The sequence below is a fragment of the Ochotona curzoniae genome, unplaced genomic scaffold (assembly GCF_017591425.1).
Source record: "Ochotona curzoniae isolate NIBS_2020 unplaced genomic scaffold, NIBS_Ocur_1.0 contig_1302, whole genome shotgun sequence".
Taxonomy (NCBI): domain Eukaryota; kingdom Metazoa; phylum Chordata; class Mammalia; order Lagomorpha; family Ochotonidae; genus Ochotona; species Ochotona curzoniae.
Genome location: NW_024465035.1, coordinates 1,791,894 through 1,817,217, shown reverse-complemented (window position 1 = coordinate 1,817,217; position 25,324 = coordinate 1,791,894). Strand labels below are relative to the sequence as shown.

Here is a 25,324-nt window from a genome sequence, read left to right as displayed (position 1 = left end):
CACGCCACAAGCAGGGAAGGGAGCTGGATGAGAAGTAGAGCAGTCACGACGTGAACCGGTGCCTACATGGGATCCCAATGCATGCAAGGTGAAGATGCAGCCACTAGGCTACTCTACAGAGCCCACAATCCACTTCTGATCCTGCTCTCTGCTAATTGCTAATGGCCTGTAAAAGCAGTGGAAGACGACCTGGCCCAGCGTTGGCCATGGTGGCAAGCTAAAGAATGAACTAACAGACCGAAAATTTCCCTCTCCCTCTCTGTAACTCTTTCAAAAAACAAAACGTTTTTTTAGAAAGTTCCTCAGCTGTGGTAGAGGCATTTTATAAAATCAAATGGAGATTTGATCCAGGGCATATAAACACACACACACACGCGCACACATATACACACACACACACACACACACACACTCACTCACTCCTGTAGAAATAAAAGCAATTTATTTCTGAGGGTGAATTTGTATCAGTAGTAAATCATTTTAAAAGTTGGTTGTGGGCCTGGCATGGTGGCCTAGCGGCTAAAGTCCTCGCCCTGCATGCACCAGGATCCCATATGGTCACTGGTTCGTGTCCCATGTGCTTTGCTTCCCATCCAGCTCCCTGCTTGTGGCCTGGGAAAGTAGTCGAGGATGGCACAGAGCCTTGGGACCTTGCACCTGCGTGGGAGACCCCGAAGAATCTCCTGGCTTCAGATTAGCTCAGCTCCACACATTGCAGCTACTTGGGGAGTGAATCAGCAGATGGAAGATCCCCCTTTCTGCCTCTCTCTGGATACCTGTCTTTCTGATTAAAATTATAATAGTAATAATCTGTTTTAAAAAGTTGTTTGTATGTGAATATCCAATTGTTGTAGAATTCCTTGATTCTATCTTCTCTAAAGGAATTATTGCACCATTTGAATAGGAAAATTAGTAGCTGAAGTGAAAAATACCAGATGCATATCCACCCAATTTATTGGCCTCTAGAAAGTAAAAGCTTAAGTCAGAAACGTAGAATTGCCATGTGCCAGCAGCTCTGTGTGCAGGGCTCAGTCATAAATTGGAGACCGTGCTGTATTCATGGTCCTGGAGTTTTGTTGGGTTTGTCAGATGGGTTTGAAATTCTTGTTTGAATGTCTTTCGGCAAGACTTGCACTCCGCAATTTACCCGATTTTCCGGCACTTCCTGTTGTCTTAGCTAAGCCTTGCATCATTAATGTTAACTTTCAGACTTTCAGGCTGTTGGATCTAAAAATAGGATCACCTCCATTTTGATTTTTCTTTCTTTTCTGCGTCATTAGGGTCACTCACATGTCAAACTACAGCTTGCTGCCATGTTTTGTATATCAAACCTCATTTGGAATGAAGAGGAAGGTGAGATTGGTGAGATTTGTTGTGAAGAAAATTCTGGGACGAGAGTCCCACACAGGGAAGGCAGTAAGTGGCCCTTGAGTCCTAGGCAGAGGCGCCCACTCGTCGGACTGCTGACCCCAAGTGCCCCACACAGCTGCCTTGCTAAGAGCCTTAGTGGGACCGGCCTGAGCTGCCTGGACAGTCAGCACTCACCTCTTTCCGGGAAACCAACACATGCCAGATTACTTGGCACTCAGTGTGAGAAGGAAGTGGCAGTGCCAGCCCTTGAAAGAACTGATAAGGAGGATGGTGAGATGCACTTGAGTAGGTCGGGCAGGTGGGCAGGTGGCATATGTAAAGACTCCAGACAGAGAGGCACATGGAAAAGAGGGGCGTTGGCCTTGGAACAGGAGTCCATCAGTGGCAGCCGCAGGAGGGTCCCTCAGAGGTTCTCCACCGTGGGGATCTGACACTGAGCCAGCAAAATCCGCCTGGATGGGCTCAAAGCCTGTTCCACAGGCCCCTCGGGTGATGGCAAAGTGCAGCCAAGGTGGCCGGCAGCTTCAGGCGAGGACTAGGTGTCAGTGCTGATTGGCTGCGTTAGAATGCCATGAGGAGCTTTTCTAACTGCAGATCAGTGGCCTCCATCCTTCGAGTCTTCACTGAGCTTAGAGGTTTCAGTGCATGAGCCAAGCCCTTCGGTGGAGGGAGATTCCAGGAGGATTGCTGTGCTTAGAAGCTGGGTGCTGAGCAAAGCAAAGGTGAGACTGATTCAGCTCCACAGCCTGGCTGCCTGCTTCTGTCGGGCAGGGGACGGCACTACCCTGAACAAGTCTCGATTCAGTAGAAAGACAGAGCCCTGTAAAATTGCGACTGGCAGTTGTGCCGGCCAGGAGGCACTAACAAGTATGGGAGGTCAGGGAAAGGACTGGACTGGCCAGGGCCGTAGGCATGTTCTGAAAATGGGACAGATCTGCATCCAGGGACAAGGTCTTTGTGTCAGGCTAAAGAATGCGACCTTGACCCTATCATCTGTGGAGGATTTAGTCCATTGGAGAGCCCTGATGCAGTCGGAGGGCAGTGAGGGCAGTCGGAGGGCAGCGAGGGCAGTCAGAAGGCAGTGAGGGCAGTCGGAGGGCAGCGAGGGCAGTCAGAAGGCAGTGAGGGCAGTCGGAGGACAGCGAGGGCAGTCGGAGGACAGCGAGGGCAGTCAGGTGGCAGTGAGGGCAGTCAGGAGGGCAGCGAGGGCAGTCAGGAGGGCAGCGAGGGCAGTCAGGAGGGCAGCGAAGGCAGTCAGGAGGCAGCGAGGGCAGTCGGAGGGCAGCAAGGGCAGTCAGGAGGCAGTGAGGGCAGTCAGAGGGCAGCGAGGGCAGTCGGAGGACAGCGAGGGCAGTCGGAGGACAGCGAGGGCAGTCAGGTGGCAGTGAGGGCAGTCAGGAGGGCAGCGAGGGCAGTCAGGAGGGCAGCGAGGGCAGTTGGAGGACAGCGAGGGCAGTCAGGAGGCAGCGAGGGCAGTCGGAGGGCAGCGAGGGCAGTCAGGAGGCAGTGAGGGCAGTCAGAGGGCAGCGAGGGCAGTCAGCGAACCTCAGCTGCACTGGGGGAGAGGCGCCAGGAGGGACAGTCGGCTGAGCCGTGGAGGACGGTGGCAGGCTGTAGCTGGGAGACTGCGCATCGGCTCACATTCCCAGTGACCAGCTGGGCTTTTATCTTTTAGGTTCACAGGAACGCCAAGATAAATTACGAGACATGGGCATTGTAGATATTCTACACAAACTGAGTCAGTCACCAGACTCAAACCTTTGTGACAAGTAAGTATCAGCATAAACAGGCCTTGCTGTGGCTGCTGTCGGATTCTTTTAGTAAAAGGTTTGAATATTAGTAATCCAAAAAGCGAACTTTCTAAATTTAGATTCAGATTGTTTTAAAGATTTATTTTATTTTTATTGTAAAGTCAGATTTACAGAGAGAAGGAGAGACAGAGAAGAAGATCCTCTGTCTGGTGATTCACTCCCCAAGCAGCTGCAACAGCCGGAGCTGTGCTGATCCAAAGCCAGGAGCCTGGAGCCTCTTCTAGGTCTCCCACGTGGATGTAGGGTCCCAAGGCTTTGGGCCGTCCTTGACTGCTTTCCCAGGCCACAGGCAGGGAGCTGGATGGGAAGCGGGGCCACCGGGATTAGAACCAGTGCCATAGGGGATGCTGGGTGCACACAAGACAAGGACCTTAGCTGCTAGGCTATTGCTCCGGGCCCTAGATTCACATTTAGAGTTTCAGATTTTTCTTTTTAATTTCTTGCAAGCCAACTGATAACATCGGAGTAAAACATGATAATTATGAAATTATTAGAGCCTTGTTTCACTCTGAAGTAACCTAAGTCTGGGCTGCCCTAGTGGACATCTAGCTAGAACCAGAAAACTCCTCCCTTACGTCCCCTAGGTAATTGGCCTTCTGGAAAACTGAAGGAACAATTGGGAAACCTTCTTTAGTTCAGCACCTCACTGTCACTCGCACCTGCCACGTGCCAGCCGTGATAAGGTGGCAGGTACTCTGAGAGCCCCCGTTTCAGAGATGCCCTGACCTCGGAGGAGCGGAGCTCTTCCCCGCTGTGCCCTGCTCCTGTCTGCACGTCTGACCTGCTCGTCTTGGTGTACACACACACACACACACACACACCCCTCCTCGCCTGCACTGCAACCGTACCCGCTCACTTACAGCCTTACGCTTTTCTGTATTTACATATTCTGTTCCATCTGAATTGCCATCCCTGTTCTCTGTCCTTTTCACAGACATTCATTCAGTGATGGTTTTTGACAGACCTACCTTCTACCAGGCCCGTGTTAGTCATTGGAGATATAATGAGGAATAAGATTAATGAAGTCCTTGAACTTAACACTCTAGCTCAAGAGATAGCCAATAGCCGAATGAGCATGTAACATAGTAAGAGGCACTGTAAAGAAAAAGCAAGTGAGGATGGAGAGCTGAGTAACTTTCCATGTAGTCAGTAACACCTCTGTGAGCAGGTGACGTCTGATCAGGACCAGAGGGAGTGAGGCGGCTGGTGTTGCGAGGATGAGTGTTCGAGGCCCAGGAACAGGGAGTCCTGAGGCTCCCAGGCAGATTAAAGCAACAGCCAGAGGACCATGGGACTGGGGAACAACGAAGGGGGTAGAGATGTAGATGGTGGTCAGAGCCGTGGGACTAGGTGAAGCCCCCTGGGCCTTCAGTGTTCAGGGACAGCTAATACAGACAGCAAAGGGCCAGGGCGGTGAGCAGGATAGAGGGGAAGGCCCGGGTATGCGAAGGCCGTGAGCAGGGGAGCGAGGTACCTGCTCAGTGGCTGGTTAGCCTTCAAAATCCCTATCAGCCATTGCTTCCTGTGAAAGGCCGCCTTACCCCCTCTCCTACCCGTGCCTTCTGTGCTCAGCATCCATGACACACTGGCACTGTGGGCTGGCAGCAGTGTCTCCATTGCCCTGGGCTGCTGGTCAGATGAGAGGAGCATAGATCAAGGGCAGCCATGGGCCGAAGGCTGGATTTGAGCTTGTACCTTGAGGACTCGAACTTCTGTTTCCAGCCCCATAGCTGCTGGCATAACTGATTTGTCAGCCATATCTTTCTGGCGCAGAGCCACTGACAGATCAGCAGCCCAGAGCAGTGTTTTGGAGACTCGTCTTCCACAAGCCTCAGATGCTAAGCTTCAGGGTGGCAGAGGCCCGTGCTGTCTCTGGACTCCACAGACCTGGGATTGTCATTCACGAGGGGCCATTTCTAATTGCCCCTTCAGTGGAGAAGAGACATTGCTGGGCCCGGGGGCTTCAGGTGTTCAGGGACGGGACCCCCCCACACACCGCCCTCCCTGTCAGCACTGCTCGGCTCAGCCTCTCTGTAGACTGACGGGGTGAGACGGACGATGCCGTCCGGAGCCTGTGTGTCAGAATACCCTCAGGAACCCAGTTTGGAACATCCAGACTAGAACTTTCTTTTTGATGGATTAGACTTTATGGAGTTTTCTGTAACTGTAAGAATGCACCTTGATACATCTTCTCAACACTGTAATTATAGATTGTGTAGATTGCACTGGAATCCAACTTGTCACGTGCCCAGTTTCCTTGCTATAACTTTCATCAGCTAGTAACAACTAAGAAGTTTAGCCTCTCTCTAACTTGGAAGGAGAGCCCGTCAATAAGCCCTGAGTTTCTAACTCCCACAACTGAGCTTTTCAGAAAGCTGTGATGGGAGTCGTGCAGACCTTCTCTCGGGCCGGTACTGTGGCAAAGAGGAATAGCATCACCAGGATCCAACATGGGTGCCAGTTCATGTCCCAGATACTCCACTTCCCTACTCAGTTCCCTACTAGTGGGCCCAAGAAACAACAGAAGATTTGCCAAGCATTTGGGCCCTCGCCACCACCTGGGAGACCTGGGAAGCCATTCCTGGCTTTGGCCTGGCCCAGCCATCGGAGGGATGAACCAGCAGATAGAAGATCTCTTTCGCTGTAACTCTACCTTTCAAGTAAATAAGTAAGTCTTTAAAGAAGGTGGCCTCCTCAGGCCTTGCCCAAAGGAAGTCGCTTTGGGGCAGGCATTTGGCCTGGCTGCAGAAATGCCTGCGCTTCCTGTGGGACACATCGGTTCGTTGCTAACCTGCAGTTCCTGGCTGCAGCCTCCTGCCAGTCTAGACCCTTGAGGCAGTGGCGATGGTTCAGATGATTGGATCCTGCTGCACAGATGAGGGTCTGGCTTCCAGTTTCCCCAGTCACTACAGGCATTTGGAGAGTGAAGCAGTGGACAAGAGCCATCTTTCTGCCTCCCAAATTAATTTTATTTTTAGAAAAGGAGGCCACTTTCCAAAGATCAGGCGAGATTAAGTCGCTCTCCTCATTACACCATCCTCCTTCCCCAGTCACCTTAACAGTATGCATCCCAGTTGGTCACTGCTGTTACTGTCAGGTGCAGTGAGAACTGAGAGGAAATACAAGCTTTCGTGCACAGCTCCAAGGTGTGGTCCATGCGGCAGGAACCCCACGGGTTCTTGCACCTCCTCGTCAGTACCTTACTGCCTTTCCGTAGTCGCCGTCCTGCCTTCCCAGAGCCTGAATCCTGCTTCGTGATGTGCTCATGTGTACATACAGCCTCCGTGGCAGTTAGAGAAAGTCCAAATTTCCAGATTGCTCACAAGTGCGTGCCAGTGACAAAGGAAAACTAGACATGACCACCTACAAAGGAAAGTGCCACGTCAGTGAGCTGCCACAGACTGCGGCGCAAACACAGCCCCTCTGGGAACTGACACGTGGCTCCGGGAGCTAAGCTGCTGCCTGCTGTGCCAGTATCCCATGTCGAGCTTCTCCTCGGCCTGCTCAGCTCCTCATGTGCCTGGGAAGGCAGGGAGGGTGGTGCAGGTGCTCGGGCCCCTGCACCCACTTAGGCGACCCTGGGCCCTCATCTCACCCTGGACTAACCCTAGCTGGTGTGACCAGAGGTCGGTCTCTCTCTGCATTTCAAATAAAATGAGGAGGGAAAAAAAAGAGAACTCCAGGTGCAGAGGCAGCATGGGCTGAAGCTCCTCTGCCGGGAGCTTGGTCCCTCAGGGGATCCCCCAGTTCTTCGAGCATCTGCCTTGTGGACCTCAGTGACCACACTGGTCCCCCAGTCCTGGCTGTCAACAATTCTGAAATGCCGACTAACGGGAACTTTGTAATTCCAGGGCAAAGATGGCACTGCAGCAGTACCTGGCATGACGGGCACACCCTGGGCACCTGCGAGCACCCGCGCCCTTGTGTAAGGGAAATACAGGAACTAGCCTCAGTTGATTCCTTCTATTTGCACACGTCACCTTGGACTGCAGGGAGCTGTTTTTCAAAAGCAATTTCATAGGCTTAGATCTCAGATTCATCTTGAGAACATTTTTTGAGGTAGTAATTTCCTCAGAGGACTGTTGTGTTCTGTTGTGTTTTGTTTTGTTTTTTTCTGAGCTACCTGGACTCTTTATTAGAACAATCAATCGTTTTTCTTTGGACCTACAATTTTTTGCCTATGCTGCAGCCACTTTGTGAGAGAATGAGTGGGGGACATGCAGGGCTGAGCGTGTGAGTGTGTGTGTGAATGGATGTGCGTGAGGGATACCTCAGATTTTTCTTTTCTTATTTTGTGTGAAGATCTTTTCTACAGACTTCCCAGGGTTTAAGCATTGCTTGCTGTGTAAAAAACTTTACTGAATTATATACAGTTTGAATGAAATGTTATTTTAAAGACAAAACAATTGTTTAGTGTTCCATAAAAGTTATGTTGAATTTTGGTCAGATGAATATTTGTAAGTAAAAAAATATATATATATGCATTTCTGAACCTCAGCTTACATAGATTTTCTTTATAAAAACAAAAACAAAAAAAAAGTTGGCTCTCGTTGGCCTGGATAACAGGCGTTATACATGGTGCTGTGCAGCATTGTAAGCTAGCATCTTACTGCCGTCAGCGTTAGCAGGTGCAGAGCCTTTGTTCAGCCCAACTCCGTGAGTGAGAAGGGCAGAGTGCAGGAATGTGAGAGCTCCTCACTGAGACGAGAGAGGGAAGTACAACTACTGACTGCAGACACTGCAGGACCTGGGCACCCGGAGCCTCCCGCTGCCCTCAGCCAGGCCTGGAGCCCTGTGCTCAGACTAGAAGCAGGGCGTCCCTCCTAGGAACCTGGTCAGATCACTGTGCTTCCTGAAACGGCACATACCACTGTGAAACCAAAAAACGTCTACAGACACTCCTGTGGAGAGAAGTGAAGGACAGCTCGGTGTAGAACTCTTGGCTACATTCAGCTGACTCTAGGCCCTCAGGACTGCAGGTCGGTGTGCTCCTGTAAAGTGTGGCCGAGGTCCTTCCCGCTGGAGCGGAACCCTCGGGCTGAGAGAAGGAACAGATCGGGCCCAGGCTGACCGCGGAGGACTCCTCACAGCGAGCACTGCCCAGCCCTCGCTCAACCCTTAGCGTGGCACCTGCTCCAGCTCCAGGACGAACTCGCCCAAGGTTCCTGACTGCGTGACGGTAGGAGCAGCCCGCCTCTTCCCTTTGCTGACGAAGGCCGGAGGCTCCTCGGCCAGGATGCGAGCTCTGGGGTGAGTGTGCGCGGACAGGGCCCCTCCTGACGGGGCTGCTGGCAGCGTGGCTGGCCTGCCACCAGCCACAACTTCCTCACAAGATTTCAGTGTTGGATTGTGAATGAACGTTTTTAAATGTATTTAACTGCAGTTCCTGTTTTCCAATATGATAACTCAAGATTCAAACCCAGAGTTTTCCAAGTTATTTTTTCAGAACATCACTGATTTTAAAAATCTGTCACAGCAGGGACTTTGTGCACATGTGAGGATGCTAATATGGGAAGACCAGTTTAAAGAAAAAGTTTATTTGGAATAAAGTGTTGTTCAGTTAGGTCCACTTATTGTTGTTTCTATTCCTGAGAAGATATCCTCGTTGGCACTTGTAACCCAGAACACCATAGATAGTGTTGGCATCGAAATACACTGGTCAGTAAAAACCAGTAACGAATCGCTGAGACAATCCTGAACTCACACAGCACTAGAAGGCCCAGTGAGATCACACTTCACACTTCAGCTCAGTGGGTGTGAACAGTCGTCACTAGAATGAACTGATTTGATTGAAGAGAAATGTATTTATGAAAACAAAGCTATTTGCTGCTTTCTGCAGGGGCAGTGGCCAGTCAGCAGGTGGGCGGAGTGGGCCGCAGCCTGTGTCTGCACCCAAGCTTAACTGACTTCCTGCTGTCTGCTGCTGGTTGTTTCTCCTTTGTGCCCTGATTGTAACCCAGAATCTTATAAACTAGAAAAGAATGTCCAGTTTAACAAGTTGCATTTTTTTTCCTTAAGCACTTTATTCAGAACAATACATGTTCTTCTGGTAGTGTTTGGATAATTTGATTTTAACACATGTTAATAAAAGCCAAGAAAAATCCTGGCAACTTCTAAAAAGGAGTCTGTTTTCCAGATGTCTAGAACATTAGGAAACATTGGACGATAATGTGTCCCGGCTTTTGGAACCTGCAGTGCAGGGAGGTGGGCGCGCATTTCCCAGTGTGCACAGCTTGGCGATCATGACTCAGCCATCCGCAGCAGTGTGGGGACGCTGTCCTGCTGGCTGCTGGGAGCCCAGAGGCCCGTTACATGTGGCCACTCCCAGTCACCATGTCCACTTGCATCCTCTCTCCCCTGAGGTGTGCCACACCTCTGCTGCCAACACAGACCCGAGTGGTACACAAGCAACTGCTGTGCCCTCTGAGGACACCCAGGGGCTCTCGGCTCCCTCCCTGAGGGCTGCAGACAGAAACCAGGCACAGGTGGGGAGGCAGGGGAGCGGGGCGATGGTGAGTTGACCCAAGGTGAAGCGAAGAGAATGGAGAGGAAAGAGCCTTGCTGCACCATGTGCTGGTGGAGACCAGCAGGGTGCTGTGCGGAGGCGCACCCACTGGCAGGAGGAGGCACATCCGGCCCAGGGCCTGGCTTCAGGTGGGGGACTCCCAGTGACTGTGGAGGGCTGCTGAGCCACTTCTGTGCATCATTGCTGCAGCTCCCAGCGCCTAGGTTTGGCTTTACCACGTGGTCAGCCATCTCACAGTGGACAGCCAAAACTGGCATTATGGTGGAGCTGCCTGCATCAGCTTCCTGGAGCTGAGCCTGTCCTGTTCCTGCCAGGCAGTCCCTGCAGCCTTGGCTGGCTTCTCTGTAGAAAGCCAGGTGCAGGGGCTCTGCCAAGCTAGCCTAGCCTTTGGGAGGGACCGACCTTTGAACCTCTCTCTGGAGCCCTCCCCTTTCCTCAGTGCTTCTGCCCTGGGCCTTCTGGATACCCCACTGTGCTAAAGGAGGCAGCTGTTGTTACCCCTCCTACTCTGTCACCGAGTGCTGCTCCGGCTTCCCCCTGCCCTGCATGCCTCACCCACCCAGCCCGCCACAGGCTCCCTTCTCCCCCAACCTCCTCTGTGCGTTCTGGAGCCCTGACTGCAGCTCTTACCTTGCAGGGACTGGGGCAGGAGGAGGATCCTTGCCTTTCTGGCCTCTGGAGAGATGAGCTAGCTGCAAGCTAGGCGCACCCATTTCTCCAAGTAGCTCACTGAGAGCCACACTCCATGCCTGCAGGGCAACTCCAGAGGGCCTGGGGTTCCTGCCCATCACTCGGCAGACCAAATGAGACCCACTCGGAAAGGGAATGACACTGCCTACAGGTGAGCTGGGCACCCGGGGCCAAGGAGCAGTGAGGGTGCTCTGCTGACACATGCTGCCAGCATGGGCTCAGTACAGAGGTAAGGAGCAAGGCTTCTTCCTGCTTCATCAGAGGACAGTATTCCTGGGCCCGGGAGCCTGACGTGCCTCCGAGGGAGCTGGAGCCGTCACTTTCTCCTTGTATCCCTCCAGGGAAGAAGCATGGGCTGCCAAGCCAGGCCACTCAGTGAAAGCTGCAAGCCTCCTGGCCCCAGTTCTCCACTTCCAAAACTGGACACTACCCAAAGGCAGGAGAGCAGGGTCAGTGAAACCAGGTGAATTCTGGTTCCAGATGTAACCCAAGCATTGCTTGTGAGCCTGCCCTGGCTTGATACCCTGCTTCGACGGGCAGAGATGGCAGCAGGAAGTGGGGCAGGGCAGCAGAGCAGGGCAGGCAGTGCAGGGAGGCGCTGCGTGCCCACCCCCTTGGCCTCCTCACCAGAGGGCCTGGAGGTGTTGGTCACAACCAAGCTGCACTGGTGCACATTCCCGGTTACCAGGGTCAGCTGCAACATGATGCCTGTCCCCTCGGCTGCCACCAGGCCGCAGCAGAAGGCCACAGCATGCTACTTTGTAAAATCCCAGAGACAGAGCATGAATCTGTGTGTCCCGCGTGTACTCTTTAATACTGCAGGCAGTTGCACACGCCTGGCTTTCATCGTCCCCCAAGGGAGCGGGGCAGCAGGAGGTGCCCAACAGTGTGGTGGGTCTGAGGGTGCCTTAAGTGCAGCAGGCCCCAGCACAGTGACCTCAGCCCTGCTCTGGCGGCCCACCCGACCTGTGCCCCCACCCCTCCAAGGAGCAGCAGAGCCGGCTCAGGCCTCGTCCTCAGGGAAGTGAAGCCGTGGGGGTGCCTGCCGCTCCTCCGGCCTCACCACGTGTGGGACAGCAGGTTCTGCAGGACTTCCGGCCCAGAGCGAGACGGGGGAAGGGAGCTCGGGAAGGTAGGGGTTGGGGAGGAGGAATGTTGTTCTCGGTGATTGAAGTGTGGCAGACAGCAGGTGGAGAGCGCTGAGGAAGCAGCATGAGGTTACCTTGCATCTGTGATTTCACAGATGAACTGAGGCCCGGGGGAAAAAAAAGTTACGGGGTTATTCAGCAGGTGGAGAGGCCAGAGTCAGGAATCAAACCCAGGACTGTGAGTTGCTAGAGCCATGGACCACTGTGCCCTGCTTAGGTGGACATCCGTGCCACTGCCCAGCACGAAGCAGGTGTCAGGAACAGAGCGTCAGCACCCAGAGGGGCTGCTGGCAGTCAGGGCGCAGCACCCTTGAAAAGGATGAAGACTCCTATGATCCTGAAAACATTGGGACTGGAACCCGTGCTGTCAGGGCAGGTGGCAAGGAGGAAAGCCGCCCCTGGCAGGGCTGCTGGGCCACAACGTGAGGCCTGGCAGCAGCGTAACACAGGTACCTGGGGGTGCCGACTCTGACTGCTTTGCCAGCCCTACTTCTCAGGAGTTCCTAACTCTGCCAGCTCAGCTCAGCTGGTTCCTCAGCTGACAGCGGGAACAGACCACACATCAGCAGCAGGGCTGCAGCAGGCCAGCACAGCTCAGCTGCTGTCTACCTTCGCCTTTCCCCAGCCACACCTGGAGACCACAGCACACACAGCGCTGAGGCAGGCGTGTAGACCCCACGCAGGGCTGTGCTTGGGCTGCTCCGGCATGTCCAGCTCTGGGCTTTGCCTCAGCCTGCTGGTCAGGGGATGGCCTGGGTCCTTTGAGGCCGGGATCCTCTGGGCTTCTTACCCAGATCCAGGGGCTGTGGGCGCTGCCCCAGGAAGGTCAGAGGTGGGCACAGGGACACAAGGGGCCTGGCGGGGGACTTGCCCTGAAGCAGCCTCTGGACAATGGGGCTTCCCCAGGGAAGTGGCAAGAAGGACCTTTGAGGTGAAAGTGGGGCGGGACAGAGGCAGCAGCAGCCCCGGGACCTGAGGAAAGGGGCTTCCTGCCTTGGAGGATTTAATTGCCAGGTAATGATCACCAAGGCTCCTCCCCTTTCCCCACTTCTGAGCACACAAACAAACGCCTTTTTAATAAGAACCCAGAGGAGAGACTTACCCTGAGGGGCATCGCTGTCTGGAAGGTGAAGGCCGGGGAAGAGCAGGGCCAGCTCCCGGTCAGCTTCCTCCCTGTCCCGGCTCCCGTGCACGGCGTTAAAGGGCGTTTCTGTGCCGTACTGGGCCCGGAGACTGCAAGGATTGGCGACATGAAAAGCAGCAATTGTTTCATTTGTAAAAAAAAATGTCTTGCTTTCTGGCAACATGACCACTGACCACCAATCAGCACTCTGCAGTCCCGAGCAGTTGCTTTCTCTTTTGTGGGAAACACCAGGGAAAGGCCAGCAGTGCCACTGCCCGCGCCAGGCAGGCAGGTGGGTGGGCAGGCAGGGAGGGAAGGCAGGCAGGCAGGCAGGTGGGTGGGCAGGCAGGCAGGTGGGTGGGCAGGCAGGGAGGGAGGGCAGGTGGGCAGGCAGGGCAGGAGGGAGGGCGGGCGGGCGGGCGGGCTGGTGTGTTCTCAGCCGCTGCAGCAGCCTGTGTGCGCAGCCCAGTGCTTTTCCAACGTGCTCCCATTGCATTTGGGTCACTGCCCTGTGAGGGAGACTGTTGTCCCCATTTTAAAGCTGTATCAACAATTGGGCAAACAGGAAATGCAATTTTGTCATCTTTGCTGTCAACGGTACAACAGTAACATTGTTAATACAGCCTCATGAGTTGGCTGTGTATCAAGTGTCGTTCTAAGCACTACAAACGTGCTTGCTCTCCCTCTCTCTCTCCCTCTCTCTCTCTGTGCGTGTGTGTACATATATATATGTATGTATATGTATATAACTTCAGGCATTTTTTGGAGGAAGTGGAATTTGTGGATAAGTTTATTAGGGTGAAAAAAAAATTTAAGTCCATGCATGGATTTTTTGGATGTTACATGTTTTCCATGAGCCTTTTCAAGTACGCACGTGTATGTGCTGGTGTGTGCGTACACTCGAATGTGTGTATAAACAGACACATGCCCATTTTACTGAGAACTGAGGCTGAGAAGGGACTTGCAGAGAATGTGGCCTGCAAGCTGAGCCCTGAGCGGGCTGCCTCCCTCACGAAGGCCCCTGGCCCCAAACAACCACCAGGGTACAACTGCAGTGCCATGGCCTTTTGTGCCAGTTTGCTTCCTGTGGGTCTTCAATGGGTTTGGCATTTGGCGTGTGTCAAATACTAACAGCCGAGGAGCCAGCCACCCAGCCTAGCACAGAACAGGCCGAGCAGACTTGCCCATGTGCGTTTCTATCTTCTAGGAGCGCCTTGGGGATTCCCTGACGAAGCTAGGGTAAACGCAGCAGCCGCCCTCTGCACAGGGCAGCAGAGGCAGCTCCCTGGAGGTGCCTGGCCAAGGCTGGGCACTGCCCCTGGGAGCTGTGTCCCTCGGGGAGTGAGGGGCCACTTGGCCATCCCTCTTCTTGGTTACCCGCAATTCTGGGCTGAGCACCCTGGGGCATTCCGAGTTTTCTGGATTCAGGAGATGGGTGTCAGGTCTCCAGCTGCTGATGTCACCTTTCAGGCTGCTCCCTCCTGGCCACCTGGGGGTCACTGGGCCCCATGAAGTTTCTCCAGGCGGTGACCACGTCCTCCTTGCCCTCAGGCCCGGCGAGGATCAGCAGATGACTCGGTCCGCTACACATGTGGTAAACCAGCTTCTCAAATGCCTCCTGGGCAAGAGAGGGGAGACCGTCACCCAGGGAGGGGGCCTCTGGTGTCCCTGGGCAGCACACCTGGCCACCTCTGCCAGCTGGGCCGTGGGTCAGGAAGGTGTGCTGGTGACCAACCACACCCACAGAATCCAAATAGGCAAGGCTGCAATTTGAGGCAACTTGGGACTAAAGATGAGAAAATTCTAAGAGGTAGAGGCATTTCAAAGGCCATAAATATCCATGAGGAGTGAGCTTTCAGCATCGTAGTGCAGACATCTGTGTCCCATACTTTCAACTCCCAGCTCCAGTTCCTAACTGACTTCCTGCTAATGTGAACCCCAAGGGAGAGCAGTGATGCCTCAAGTGTGTGGGTCTGTGTCTCACGTGGGAGACCTGCAGTCCCCTCCTGGTTCCTGTCCCCAGAGCAAGCTGTTCAAGACATTTGGTAAGCGAATCCATGGGCAAATCTTCCTTTCTCCCCCTTCCTCACTCTCCTCACCCACCCTCTCCTTAAGTAAATCAAATGAGTCCTTAAAGAGCGTGTGTGTGGACACTGGGATGTGTGGTTGCTGGATGGTTTAACTAAGGGCTGGAATACAGTGGAAGTATTGGTTGGTTTGCTTTCTCTTTGGTGACACCTTGCAACCTTTCTCCTCCACGAAACAGCGCGCTGCCCTTCCCCCATGTTCCTGGTGTGAAAACACCAACACATATTTCCTCCAACACACAGGTCCCTAACCTGAGATCCGAGGCCATGACGCAGCGGTGGCGGCCACCCCCGCAGGTGAGATGCTAGCAGCCGGAGCATGCTTTGCGCTAGCCAGCAGCATGGCTCCGGCTGCTGTTATCTGCTGCCTGGCTCCTGACACTCCAGGCCTCCCTGGGTTCCTCGTCCTGTTGGGACGCTCTTCCTGCAGGCCTGTTCCCTCAGCTCGGCAGTGCCCAGAGCCCATGCACAAACGCCCTCCTCACTGCTTAGAGACAGTACCATTTCCTCGTGACCACAGAAGCCCGCAGCTGTCCTCGGTGTGGGCAGACTCCTGACCCACTGCTCACGCTCTTGCTGCTCCCCAGCCTCCCAGCATTGGGTGAGCCTGCGCCAGAGGCAGGGGAAGAGAAGGGAGTGAGCAGGACGCATGGCGGCGAGGGGCTGACCTCTCCAGCTCGGTGCTGATAGAAGAGCCTCATCTCTGCCTCTGTCAGGGTCCTCTCCTCGCTCGTTAGGATGTCAAAGCCGGCTTCCTGGATCTATAGGACATAGTCGTGTATATAATACTCTGAAAGAGAACATGAAGCCCAGGTCCCATCGGTGGCTAACATGTAACAGCTAAACACGGTGCCATGGGGTGCTGCTCCCCACAGCTCCCGTCTGCAGCAGATCCAATGTGTATCACTCAGTGGAACGGAACTCGAGTGCTGGCTTCTCAGCAGCCTTCTTTCATCAGGAGGATGTCTGATCCCCGTCTGTGCCCCAGACAGGATGCGAGGACGATGGCGTGGGTGCCCTCTTACCTTTATCACGATCTCCTCTGCCTTGCCATGGACCACCGCGTCTGGCTTAATGATGGCCAAGGTGCAGTTCTTCTCTGACGACACTGAAATAAGCCGAAGGATGGAGCTGCGAGGTGCTGGTGTTGGGGGATTGCATGGGGACATCTGCAGGGACTGTGCACTGCTACACAAGGTGCCAGCACACTGGGCACCGGGCTGCTCTCCCCAGCCCTTTCGCTGTGCCTCTGCAAACCTGGAGCATGCCCCAGTCTGGCTCCACACCCCAACCTCAAGCTGGCTGCAAGGAACAGAGACCAGTCCCGCAAACAGGGGCCGAAGGGAAACACCTGAGGGGGGCTTGCTGAAGGCTGCTCAAGAACAGGAAGTGAGGAGCACAGCCACGAACTAGCTGGCGATGGGCGAGGCTGAGCTGGTAGCTGCACTGAGCTGCCCTCCTCTGCCTTCACTCCCACACTGCGCAGCCTAACCGACTGCCTGGGCCATCTCCCCTCTTTGGCTTCCCTGCCTCTGCTGCCATTCACTTAATTCCTGCCAGGTGGCCAATGCTGGCTGCCTCAGGCCCTGAGTCCACACGACTTTTCAGCCCCAGCCCTTGCTGTCTCAGTCCTAGGACAAGGTGTGGCTGACCAGCTCATTTCTAGCCAAGGTAGTGGTCATGCCTCCCTGGCCAGTCCACCCCCGGAGCCAGCACCTGCTTGCTGCTTCTCACCTTCTGTGTTGGTTGTGTTGCAATGAAACAAGACATTATGAGCATGGAAGGAGCATTTTTCTCACACCTACACACTCACAACCCCCAAGGCATGCAAGATCATAAAACATTTTAAGCAACAAACCTGTAAATTTTCCTGGGATGATGATTTTGAACATGCTGCTACCACTTAGAGTTTAAGAGATGGTTGCAGTAAATCCCATTATTAATGTACTGCTTAGTGGGTTCATGGAGGAAAAAAGGCCAAAGCAGGGAACTGCAGAGCTCCAACTTAAAAAGGAGAAGCCAGGGAGAGAGAAAGGAGCAGCAGGGGGTTTTGAGAAGGGACACATGACATCATCATCTTCAGTCAAACTGTGCCACAGGCCAGGAACTGGAACCACTGGCCTGGGCACCAGAAAGGTCAGATGGCACCAGGGAGCACACATCAGTGGGCAGCAGCCGGGCTGCAGCAGAGCGGGTCATGGACCACGGATGAGGAGCCATCCAGCACAGGGCCAATTTCCCGGAGCCAAGGCCAAGGGAGGGAGTTCCTATTGCTTGCCAGGCAGGAGACTTGGCTTGGCAGGAAGTGATGAAAGAGGGAAGAGAGGCCATGATGGCAAGGGACACCATGGATGGCTCCAGCAACAGGCAGACTGCTGGTGCTCCTTCCCTGTAGGAAGTCTGATGTCTGCCTTCCAGAATGAACCCTGGATCAGAGCACTCCACTGCAGGTGCAGGCATCCCAAGAGGCACCTGAATGATACACCAAATACTGAGTTCTTGAACAACTTGCTTTGTTAGCTCCACTAAGGACAAGGCAAGGCCAGTATCACTGCTTTAAGTCATTACTGTGACCACCTTCTGTTGTGCTAGGGGAGCTTTCCCTGCTGCGTGGTAACTGCCGTGAAAGAGCCACCCGGTTCTGAGCCTGGTCAGTGGAACGTGCCCAAGCTGGGGCTGCAGCGTGTCTCCAAGTGCAGACAGAACAGCTGACGCTCAGCTGCCAGCCTTGCAGATTGTCAACACGCTGCTGACTGACGCAGCCACCACACCGGAGCGCTCAGGTGGCCTGGCCTTCACGGCCTGCTGGCCGCGTCTGCACTCACCCACGTCCTTGTCTCCATCACTGTCCTTGTCACGGCGAGAACCCCCAGCTTCATCAGAAACAGCCTCATCTTGAATCTAGGACAAACGGTCATGAACAAGAGTGCAGTTAGTGGCTCAAAGTGACCACCACGACCTTGCAATCCTGCAGAAACTAAGTGGGAAAGACCAGAGTCCACCAGAAAAAGTGGGAGGGAGGGCAAGGAGGAAGAGAATCTGTTTCGGATCCCACCTCCTTGGGAAAGGAGTAAGAAGACATGGCAAGGGGCAGGAAGACAGAGGTGAAATCAAGACACTGCTCAGCCGTACAGCGCAGATATCACAGAGGGCTAGGAAGTGTTAGTGTTTCTAATAGGTGTTTCTCATATGGGAAGGAACTTCTAGTTTTCTTGAAAAAGAAAAATTGATAATACTCCATTGTAAAGAGAGAGGGCTTGGCTACTGGCCTTGAATCTGAGTGTCCGTACAGTGAGCAGGGTTAAGATACGCAAGGCCCTGGAGATGCTGCCGTCCAGCTGCGGGTGTGGACTTGCAAGCAACTACTGCTTGCCTGGAAGAGCCTAGAGCCTGGCTCTTTCTCAGGATGACAAGGATGACAGGAATGGGCCTGTTGTCATCCTAATGAGACCCTCCCCCAGAGGCCGCAGGGAGCCCAGGGCTGACCCCACCCCTTCAGATACTGTGGCTTTGCTTCGGCTTCAACTGTGTGGAAAAAAGCTGACACAGGGACTGGAACAGAAGTGGATAAAGGAGCTACAGGACGCTGGGGGAGGGGATGCCTCCCCGCAGCAGGACGGCTTCTGGAGCAACGGCCTGGTCCGGGCAGGGCACTGGTGAGGGGGACTGAGGGACTGGGCAGAGTGCAGGTGAGCGGGCTGCCATATGCAGTGCCCTCCCTGGTTACCACTTTCCGGGCTGCGCCTCCAGCCAGAACCTTCTTCTCTGCCTCCAGCTGGTCCAGGATGGTTTTCTGCAGCAGTGGGGCATCAGCCCCCCGAACCACAGCCACCAGCTCTCCTCCCTGGGATGTGGCACAAGCACACACGTTAACCCCTTGCAGGAAACAGCCAGCTGGGAGGAGTGGCCCAAAGCCTCCACCAGCCTGTTCTGTGGGGCGCACCTCTGCTGCCGCCTGCCAGGGTCTCACCCATGGCAGTGTGCCCTCAGCTCTGCTCTTCATGCTAACCAGACCCTTCTTGCAAACATTCCCTTGGGGCAGCCACCAGTTAGTGGCGAAGCAATGCATGAGTGGCCAAGTGTGGCTTGTGGTTAGCTTATTCACTCAACACACACTTAGAGCATGAGCTAAGCCCAGCACTAAGGCAAGGACAACGAATGGAATCCCTGGTGTCTGCTAAGAGGGGACCCAGTTCCGTTCCCAGAGGGAAGAGCCCATCCAGGGCAGGGTGCTGCAGCACCTCTTAGGGAGGGCCTGTTGCAGCTCATGGAGCAAACAGTGCAGGAGGAGGGTCCCAGCCGCAGCCTCCCCCGTGGGCGTCAGAGGGAGGGGTCCCAGCCGCAGCCTCCCCCGTGGGCATCAGAGGGAGGCCCGTGCAGATCCCCTGGCGAGAGGCGTCTGGACTAGAATGATGTGTGTCTGACAGCTGCCTTCAGGAAAGGTACTTACTGCATAAAACAGAAAGGTGGGCTCACACTTTCCTCGGTATTTTTCCAGGACATCAAGACAGTCGGCCTCAGCCTACAGAAAATAAGGTGTTAGCAGGTGCTTGGGACAGCTTTTCCAGAGCAAGCTCTGTAGTCCCCCCTGTAGTCCCTTGGACTGGGCGGTCAAGTCTCAGCATCTCTGCTTGTGGCCTGGGAGCCTCTTGCCCTTGGTGTCTCTCACATCCTCACCTGGAGCCACTGCCCAAACCTGGCACAGTGTCCTGATGGATCTGAACAAACACCACAGTCGATGCTTTTGCAACAATCTGCAAAAATCAGCTCGCCCTGCCTGGTCCTCACTGTTTTCAATCTTCAAATGTGTTCAGCAGCACCACGGGACCTTACCAACACGAAGTGCAGGAGGTCGGGGCCGAGCTGCAGCCTCAGCTTCTGAAAAAGGCTCACCACAGGCCTGCAGGGGCCGCACCAGCCTTGATAGACTTCCACCACTGCAGGGAAGCAAACGAGATATGGGCAGCAGAGCCCTGAGCCGCCCACACGGGCCCGCACCTGCTCCTGCCCTGCTGCCCCCACCAGAGGTCTGTGACAGCTGCAGGGGTCTCGGAGCCCAGCAGCTGATGTTTGAGCACAGAGACAGTCGCCCTTTAATGGTACAAACTCTCTGTTGTGAGTTCTAAATACAATGGCGTGAATACAGCAAAAAACCACTTTACTATTGTTCTAAGATTTATTTTCATTTGAAAGGCAGACATACAGAGAGGAGAGACAGAGAAAGATCTTCTTTCCACTGGTTCCCTCCCAAAATGACCACAATGGCCGGAGTTAAGCTGATCTGAAGCCAGGAGCCAGAAGCCTCTTCCGGGTCTCCCACATGGTTACAGGGTTCCAGGGCCCTGGAACGTCTTCCACCACCTTCCCAGGCCACAAGAAGGGAGCTGGATGGAAGGTGGAGCAGCCAGGACATAAACCAAAGCCTATATAGAATGCTGGCAATTGCAGGCAGAGGAATAGCCTGTTAAACCACCACACAGGGCCCCAAACTCACTTTCTTCACATGCTTTCTTTTCTTGAAAGGTTTTCCAAGCCACACACAAGGTCTGGCCTGGGGCCGAGATTGTTCTGTGTGGGTTTTTGAACAGGACTGAGCCTGCACGAGGCCACTGAAGGCGCACACATCATAAGGTCTGCTCCAGCACAGCCTCTGCCTTTACCCCTGGGGAATTACACAGCCACCAGCTTTGGAAACAGCGCTCTGACTTAAATTACAAATCACCATTTCCTGAGCTCAAGCCAGACCTCATCTGTGGAGGTCACCTCTGGGGGCCCCCAGGGAGTGAGGACGGCAGCGCGCACAGCACCGTGTGAAGGGCCGATGCGGCGGTGCGCGAGCCTCAGGCAGGCAGCAGACACGGCGTGAGATGCTGGACAGGCAGTGCGAGATCTCATGGGCCTCGGGGTGCCGCCATGTATGACTCACAAGTTGTCTCTTTCTGGACAGTTTCACATGGTATGTTTGGAACATGACCAGCTGCAGATGATGGAGACTGGACGGTAGGAGCACGGATAAGCAAGGTGACTGCTCACACACAGGACCACCTGCTCAGGCCCTCTCCGTGTGTCAGCACAACACAAGACAGCTTTAAAAGAACGGCTCTGCAAAACGCCCCCCTCTCACTTACCAGTCAGTCCCCGGGCACTGAGCAGCTCCTCCCAGAGCTCCTGGCTGCTGACGCTCACCTGGAGCCACAGAGGACCAAAGGCTGTGTCAGTGGACGCACGCGTGCACAGGGATACGCCCGCCCACGATCTCTCTCCCGCTGCCTTTCTCGAAGACAAACAGCTCAGCTGGTCCTTCCCCTCCACATTCCTCTGCCTTCTCTTTATTCCTGCTGCCCCCCACCGACCCCCAGGAACACCTCCCCTCCTAAGGTCAATATCAACTATCTTCAGGCATTGAAAAGCTCATTTTACCTGTTATTTAGCCAGAAAAAGTGTATAATTGCTTTGTGTCCTTGAAGTACATAAGTGATATTACGCTGTAGGTTTCCTTTTACCATTCGTGTTTTCACTCAGTATTAGAAATGAGTTGAATGAAATCTTTTTTTCTTTTTTTCATTTTTCCTCTTATCTGTGAAGAGTTCTAGTTTGTACTGGATATGACATACAGGAAGAAATGCTTATTACCGCTCTCTGTGTTAGGCTAAGGCCTTGCCTGCAATGCCAGCATGCCGTGAGGATGCTGCTTTGAGTCCAGGCTGGCTCCCAAATGTGCCTGTGTAAGCAGCAGAGGATGGCTGAAGTGACAGGCCCTCGTCTCGCCCTGCGGGAGAGCAGAGAAGCCTCCTGGCTCCTGGCTTCAGCGTGGTCCAGCCCTGCCATTCTGGCCATTTAGGGAGTGAACAACAATGCAAAACTCTCTCTATATATCTCTCCTCTTTCTCTGAAGCTCTAACTCTCAATAAAGGCAAAAAAGTTTTAAAACACTCTATTTTCTGTAATTTCTTTTACTTTGAAACAACTTAAAATATGTGGAAAACTTGTAAGCCTAAAGGATGTTTTTTTGTTAATCCAAAGTAATTTACCAACCTGCTATCCCATGACACCTGCGTACATTATTCCACATAGCTACAGTCACTGACATTCTGACTGCTCAATTCTTAGATCGTGGCCAACCTGCCAACCAGGCCAGCCTGGGTCACAGAGCAGCCTGGACCACGGGCTGGATTTCTGGGCGGAGCCCCGCGGTCTGCCCAGTGTGGACCCCGCAGCCCCGCGGTCTGCCCAGTGTGGGTCTCCTCGGAGCCCCGCGATCTGCCCAGTGTGGACCCCGCAGCCCCGCGGTCTGCCCAGTGTGGACCCCGCAGCCCCGCGGTCTGCCCAGTGTGGATCAGGTTAGTTTTCAGCTACTTCTGTGTCCTTAACACTTGCCCAGACTACACGCTGGTCACTCTGGGGAACGCCCCCGTGGCTGCGTGTGGCATTTCCTCCCAGGAGATCCAGATGGCGCCTTAAGACCTCCTCCCATCACATCCCATCAGCTGACATGCAAATCCCACCTGCTCACGGCTGACAAGGGCCCTCCGAGCCCTGCATCTGGGCACTTGGCAGGCAGCCGCACTGCAAACCCTCTGCACCTGTCTAATTAATATGCTCCTTTGTTTATTTTTATTTTTATTTATTTATTTTACAGGAGAAACTGGTTTGGAACTATGACCCTCAAAATACTAGGAAGGGCCCAGCACGGTAAGCTAGCGGCTAAAGTCCTTGCCTTGCATCCACCAGGATCCCACATGGGCTCTGGTTTGTATCCCAGCGGCTCCATCTTCCCTTCCAGCTCCCTGCCTGTGGCCTGGGAAAGCAGTGGAGGAAGGCCCAAAGCCTTGGGACCTGCACCCGTGTGGGAGACCTGGAGGAAGTTCCTGACCCAGCCATTGCAGTCGCTTGGGGAGTGAATCAACAGATGGAATATCTTCCTCTCTGTCTCTCCTCCTCCTCTGTATATTTGACTTTCCAATAAAAATTCTAAAAGTCTTTCAAAAAAGACTAGGAAAATGGCTTGCTCCTAATTCGGGTCTTCTAAGGTTGTAAGGTTTGTATCCCTTTAAGACGATAGTGCATCTGTAACAAACCTACGACAGTTGCAACCCCTCTTTGTAAGAAGGCAAGCACTTTCTCTCTCTCTCAGAAGTGGGAAAGTCTTCACATCGCCTTCCAGGATGTACGGAGTGTGTTGTCATCCGGACGCACACCCTCCTTGTGAGGAACGTAACAGGCAAGCCGGGCAGCGGGGTGCGGGGTCCGGGGCCCTAAGCACGGTGGTGGACCAGCACTGCAAACGCTGGACTACGCCACGCCCTACCGGGCAGAAGGTGTGAGCGGGGCCTGTGGCACCTTTGGGTCAGCCTTGCTTTCAGCAAGGATCCGAGCATAACGGAGCACTTGCAGATCTGCCCCCAAGCTCCGTGCTTCAACCCCAAAAGGCAGCCGCTTTGGCTGAGTTGGGGCTTTCTTGCCTTCGTGGCCCTGCCCCCAACACTCCGTTTTACTTTATTCTCATGCACAGCTAGGTGACATGGTTCTATAATCCAGGCAGCAGGCACTTCTTTTCCGAGCTCCCTAGAGGTCCTGGATGCATTCTGCCTTTGAAACAGAAGGGCACGCGCTCGCTTCGGCAGCACATACACCAAGAGAAGCGCGCGAGGAGGACTCGCACACACTGCGGGCTCCTCCGGAGAGGCGGGGGGATAGGGGCGCCTCGGGAGGCTTACCTGCAGGCCAGCGTCCTTCTTCTTGCTGCCCATGGCTCTGCAAGGGAACCAAAGCCCTGATCACGCAGCCTGCGCCCTCGCTCCCGCGGCCTGGCGCCCACCAACTCCCTCCCCCACCCCCATTGTTCTGCCACAGAATGAACACCCCACGGCGCATGGTGAAGCGTGCAAAGCCCGTGAGCTCGTGGCTCCCCGCGTGGTCTCCTAGGGTGCGTGCAGGCCAGAGCAGCCCTGCGTGCCCAGGAGACCCAATAAACCCTGCCATTCCCACATCTCACCCGTAAACTGCGCGTTTATAGCTCCACGGTCCCAGAGTCTAGCCTGGTGCACTGCGACCCAGCAACGGTCGTCAGGGCAACGCTACACTCCACCCTGTGGGTGGGCAAGGGAAGCCACGCCCGCTCTGCTTCCCGTGTCCCCCCAGCCATGCCCGCCCGGCATCCAGTGTCCCCGCAAGCCACTAGGAGCTGTCTGCGTGGGGGCTGGAGGCCGCAGCAGAGTTCTGTCCGGACCCTGTGCGCGCCATGGGAGTACCCACAAGTCACCGTCTGCCAGGGAGGTGTGCACTTTTCTGCCATCAGACACCCAAATAATGCCTGTCAGCCAGGACCGCCTTCTGAATTCAGGAGTCCGTGCAGGTTCCCAAGGCAAAGAATGCAAAATTAGGAAATTGAGTGAGGTGTGAAAGCCAAACGTAGCACACAGAGTAAATATGGATGCGATAGCTATTCAGCTGTTGCAATTATCAATTCAAATGTGTCAATGAAAACGGATGAGAGAGAATTTTAAAAACCCAACACCAAGACCCAATTCTGTGTTGTCTACAATAAGCCTACTTTAAAGACACAGACACGGGCACGGTAGCCAGGCGACTAACGTCCTCGCCTGGCATGGCCCCGCATCCCATATGGGCACTGGCAGCTCCACTTCCCATCCAGCTCCCTACCTGTGGCCTGGGAAAGCAGCCGAGGACGGCCCAAAGCCGTGAGACCCTGCACCCATGGGAGACCCCCAACAAGCTCCTGGCTCCTGGGTCCTGGCTTTGTTCAGTTCAACACCAGCCACTTGGGGAGTGACCCAGGGGATGGAAAATCTTTCTCTCTGTCTCTCCTCTCTATAAATCTGACTTTCCGATAAATATAAGTAAAATTTTTAAAAAGACACAAACACACCAAAAATAAGGAATTAGGGTGGAGGTCCAGCCTAGCAGCATTTCCCACCTGTGAGTGAGGCACATAAACAAACGTTCGCCTGCCTGCTCTGCATCTGAGTGTGCGAACACAGGGAATGTTTATAGCAGCTCCTTCGCGATCACCCCAAACTGGAACCAGGCACGATGCCCTTCAGTAGGCAATGAATAGTCAAGCTATGGCAATTTACAATCAAATGTTGTTCAACAACTTAAAAAAATTAACTATCAAGCCATGAAAATATTTGAAGGGATTTAAAAGATTTATTTGTTGTTGCTTGAGATGCAGATATTTACAGAGAAAGAAGAGAGAGGTCTTCCATCTGCTGACTCACTCCCCAAATGGCTGCAATGACCAGAGCTGAGCTGATCCAAAGCCAGGAGCCAGAAGCTTCTTCCAGGTCTCCTTCATGGGTGCAGGGTCCCAAGGCTTTGGGCCGTCCTCCACTGCTTTCCCAGGCCACAAGCAGGGAGCTGGATGGGAAGGGGGGCTGCTGGGATACAAACCGGTGCCCATATGGGATCCTGGTGGATGCAAGGCAAAGATTTTAGCCACTAGGCCACAAGTTTTTTAAAGGAGAAAAAGAAATAAAATCAAGATTTGGTTTTCTGCTTTCTGAGCGAGTATCCGGGACATGTAGATTAATGTAGTTTTGTTTTCA

General features: G+C 54.0%; 2 protein-coding genes across 9 annotated transcripts in view; one reads left to right on the top strand and one right to left on the bottom strand.

Annotated features, from left to right (window-relative positions):
- Window positions 1-8,964, top strand: part of ARMC8 (armadillo repeat containing 8) — a 78,808-nt gene extending 69,844 nt beyond the window's left edge. For 4 of the 8 annotated variants that reach the window (XM_041004399.1, XM_041004417.1, XM_041004378.1 and 1 more), the window contains 3 exons: window positions 1,281-1,353; window positions 3,047-3,140; window positions 7,034-8,964. In XM_041004399.1, coding sequence (XP_040860333.1) covers window positions 1,281-1,353; window positions 3,047-3,140; window positions 7,034-7,067 — 201 coding nt within the window. In that variant the 3' untranslated portion in view covers window positions 7,068-8,964. Of the gene's footprint in view, window positions 1-1,280; window positions 1,363-3,046; window positions 3,141-7,033 lie in introns of all 8 variants that reach the window. The other 4 variants (XM_041004388.1, XM_041004368.1, XM_041004409.1 and 1 more) reach the window with 1 other exon arrangement.
- On the bottom strand, window positions 8,301-23,506 carry NME9 (NME/NM23 family member 9). The gene is made up of 11 exons (XM_041003802.1): window positions 23,474-23,506; window positions 20,885-20,942; window positions 19,590-19,693; window positions 19,207-19,278; window positions 18,484-18,600; window positions 17,582-17,657; window positions 15,782-15,864; window positions 15,425-15,517; window positions 14,133-14,287; window positions 12,649-12,779; window positions 8,301-8,425 (listed from the first exon to the last, which is right to left on the bottom strand). Exons 1-11 carry the CDS (start codon window positions 23,504-23,506, stop codon window positions 8,301-8,303), a joined length of 1,047 nt encoding a protein of 348 aa, XP_040859736.1.
- Between the last annotated feature and the right edge of the window lie 1,818 nt (window positions 23,507-25,324).

Bases quoted from the DNA above. Each gene is read 5' to 3' on its own strand.
- NME9 (XM_041003802.1), bottom strand. From the start codon at position 23,506: ATGGGCAGCAAGAAGAAGGACGCTGGCCTGCAG. The intron at 20,943-23,473 runs GTAAGCCTCCCG...CTGTGGCTCCAG, and splicing joins AGAAGGACGCTGGCCTGCAG to GTGAGCGTCAGCAGCCAGGA. The intron at 18,601-19,206 runs GTAAGTACCTTT...GCCACATCCCAG, and splicing joins CCACCTTTCTGTTTTATGCA to GGAGGAGAGCTGGTGGCTGT.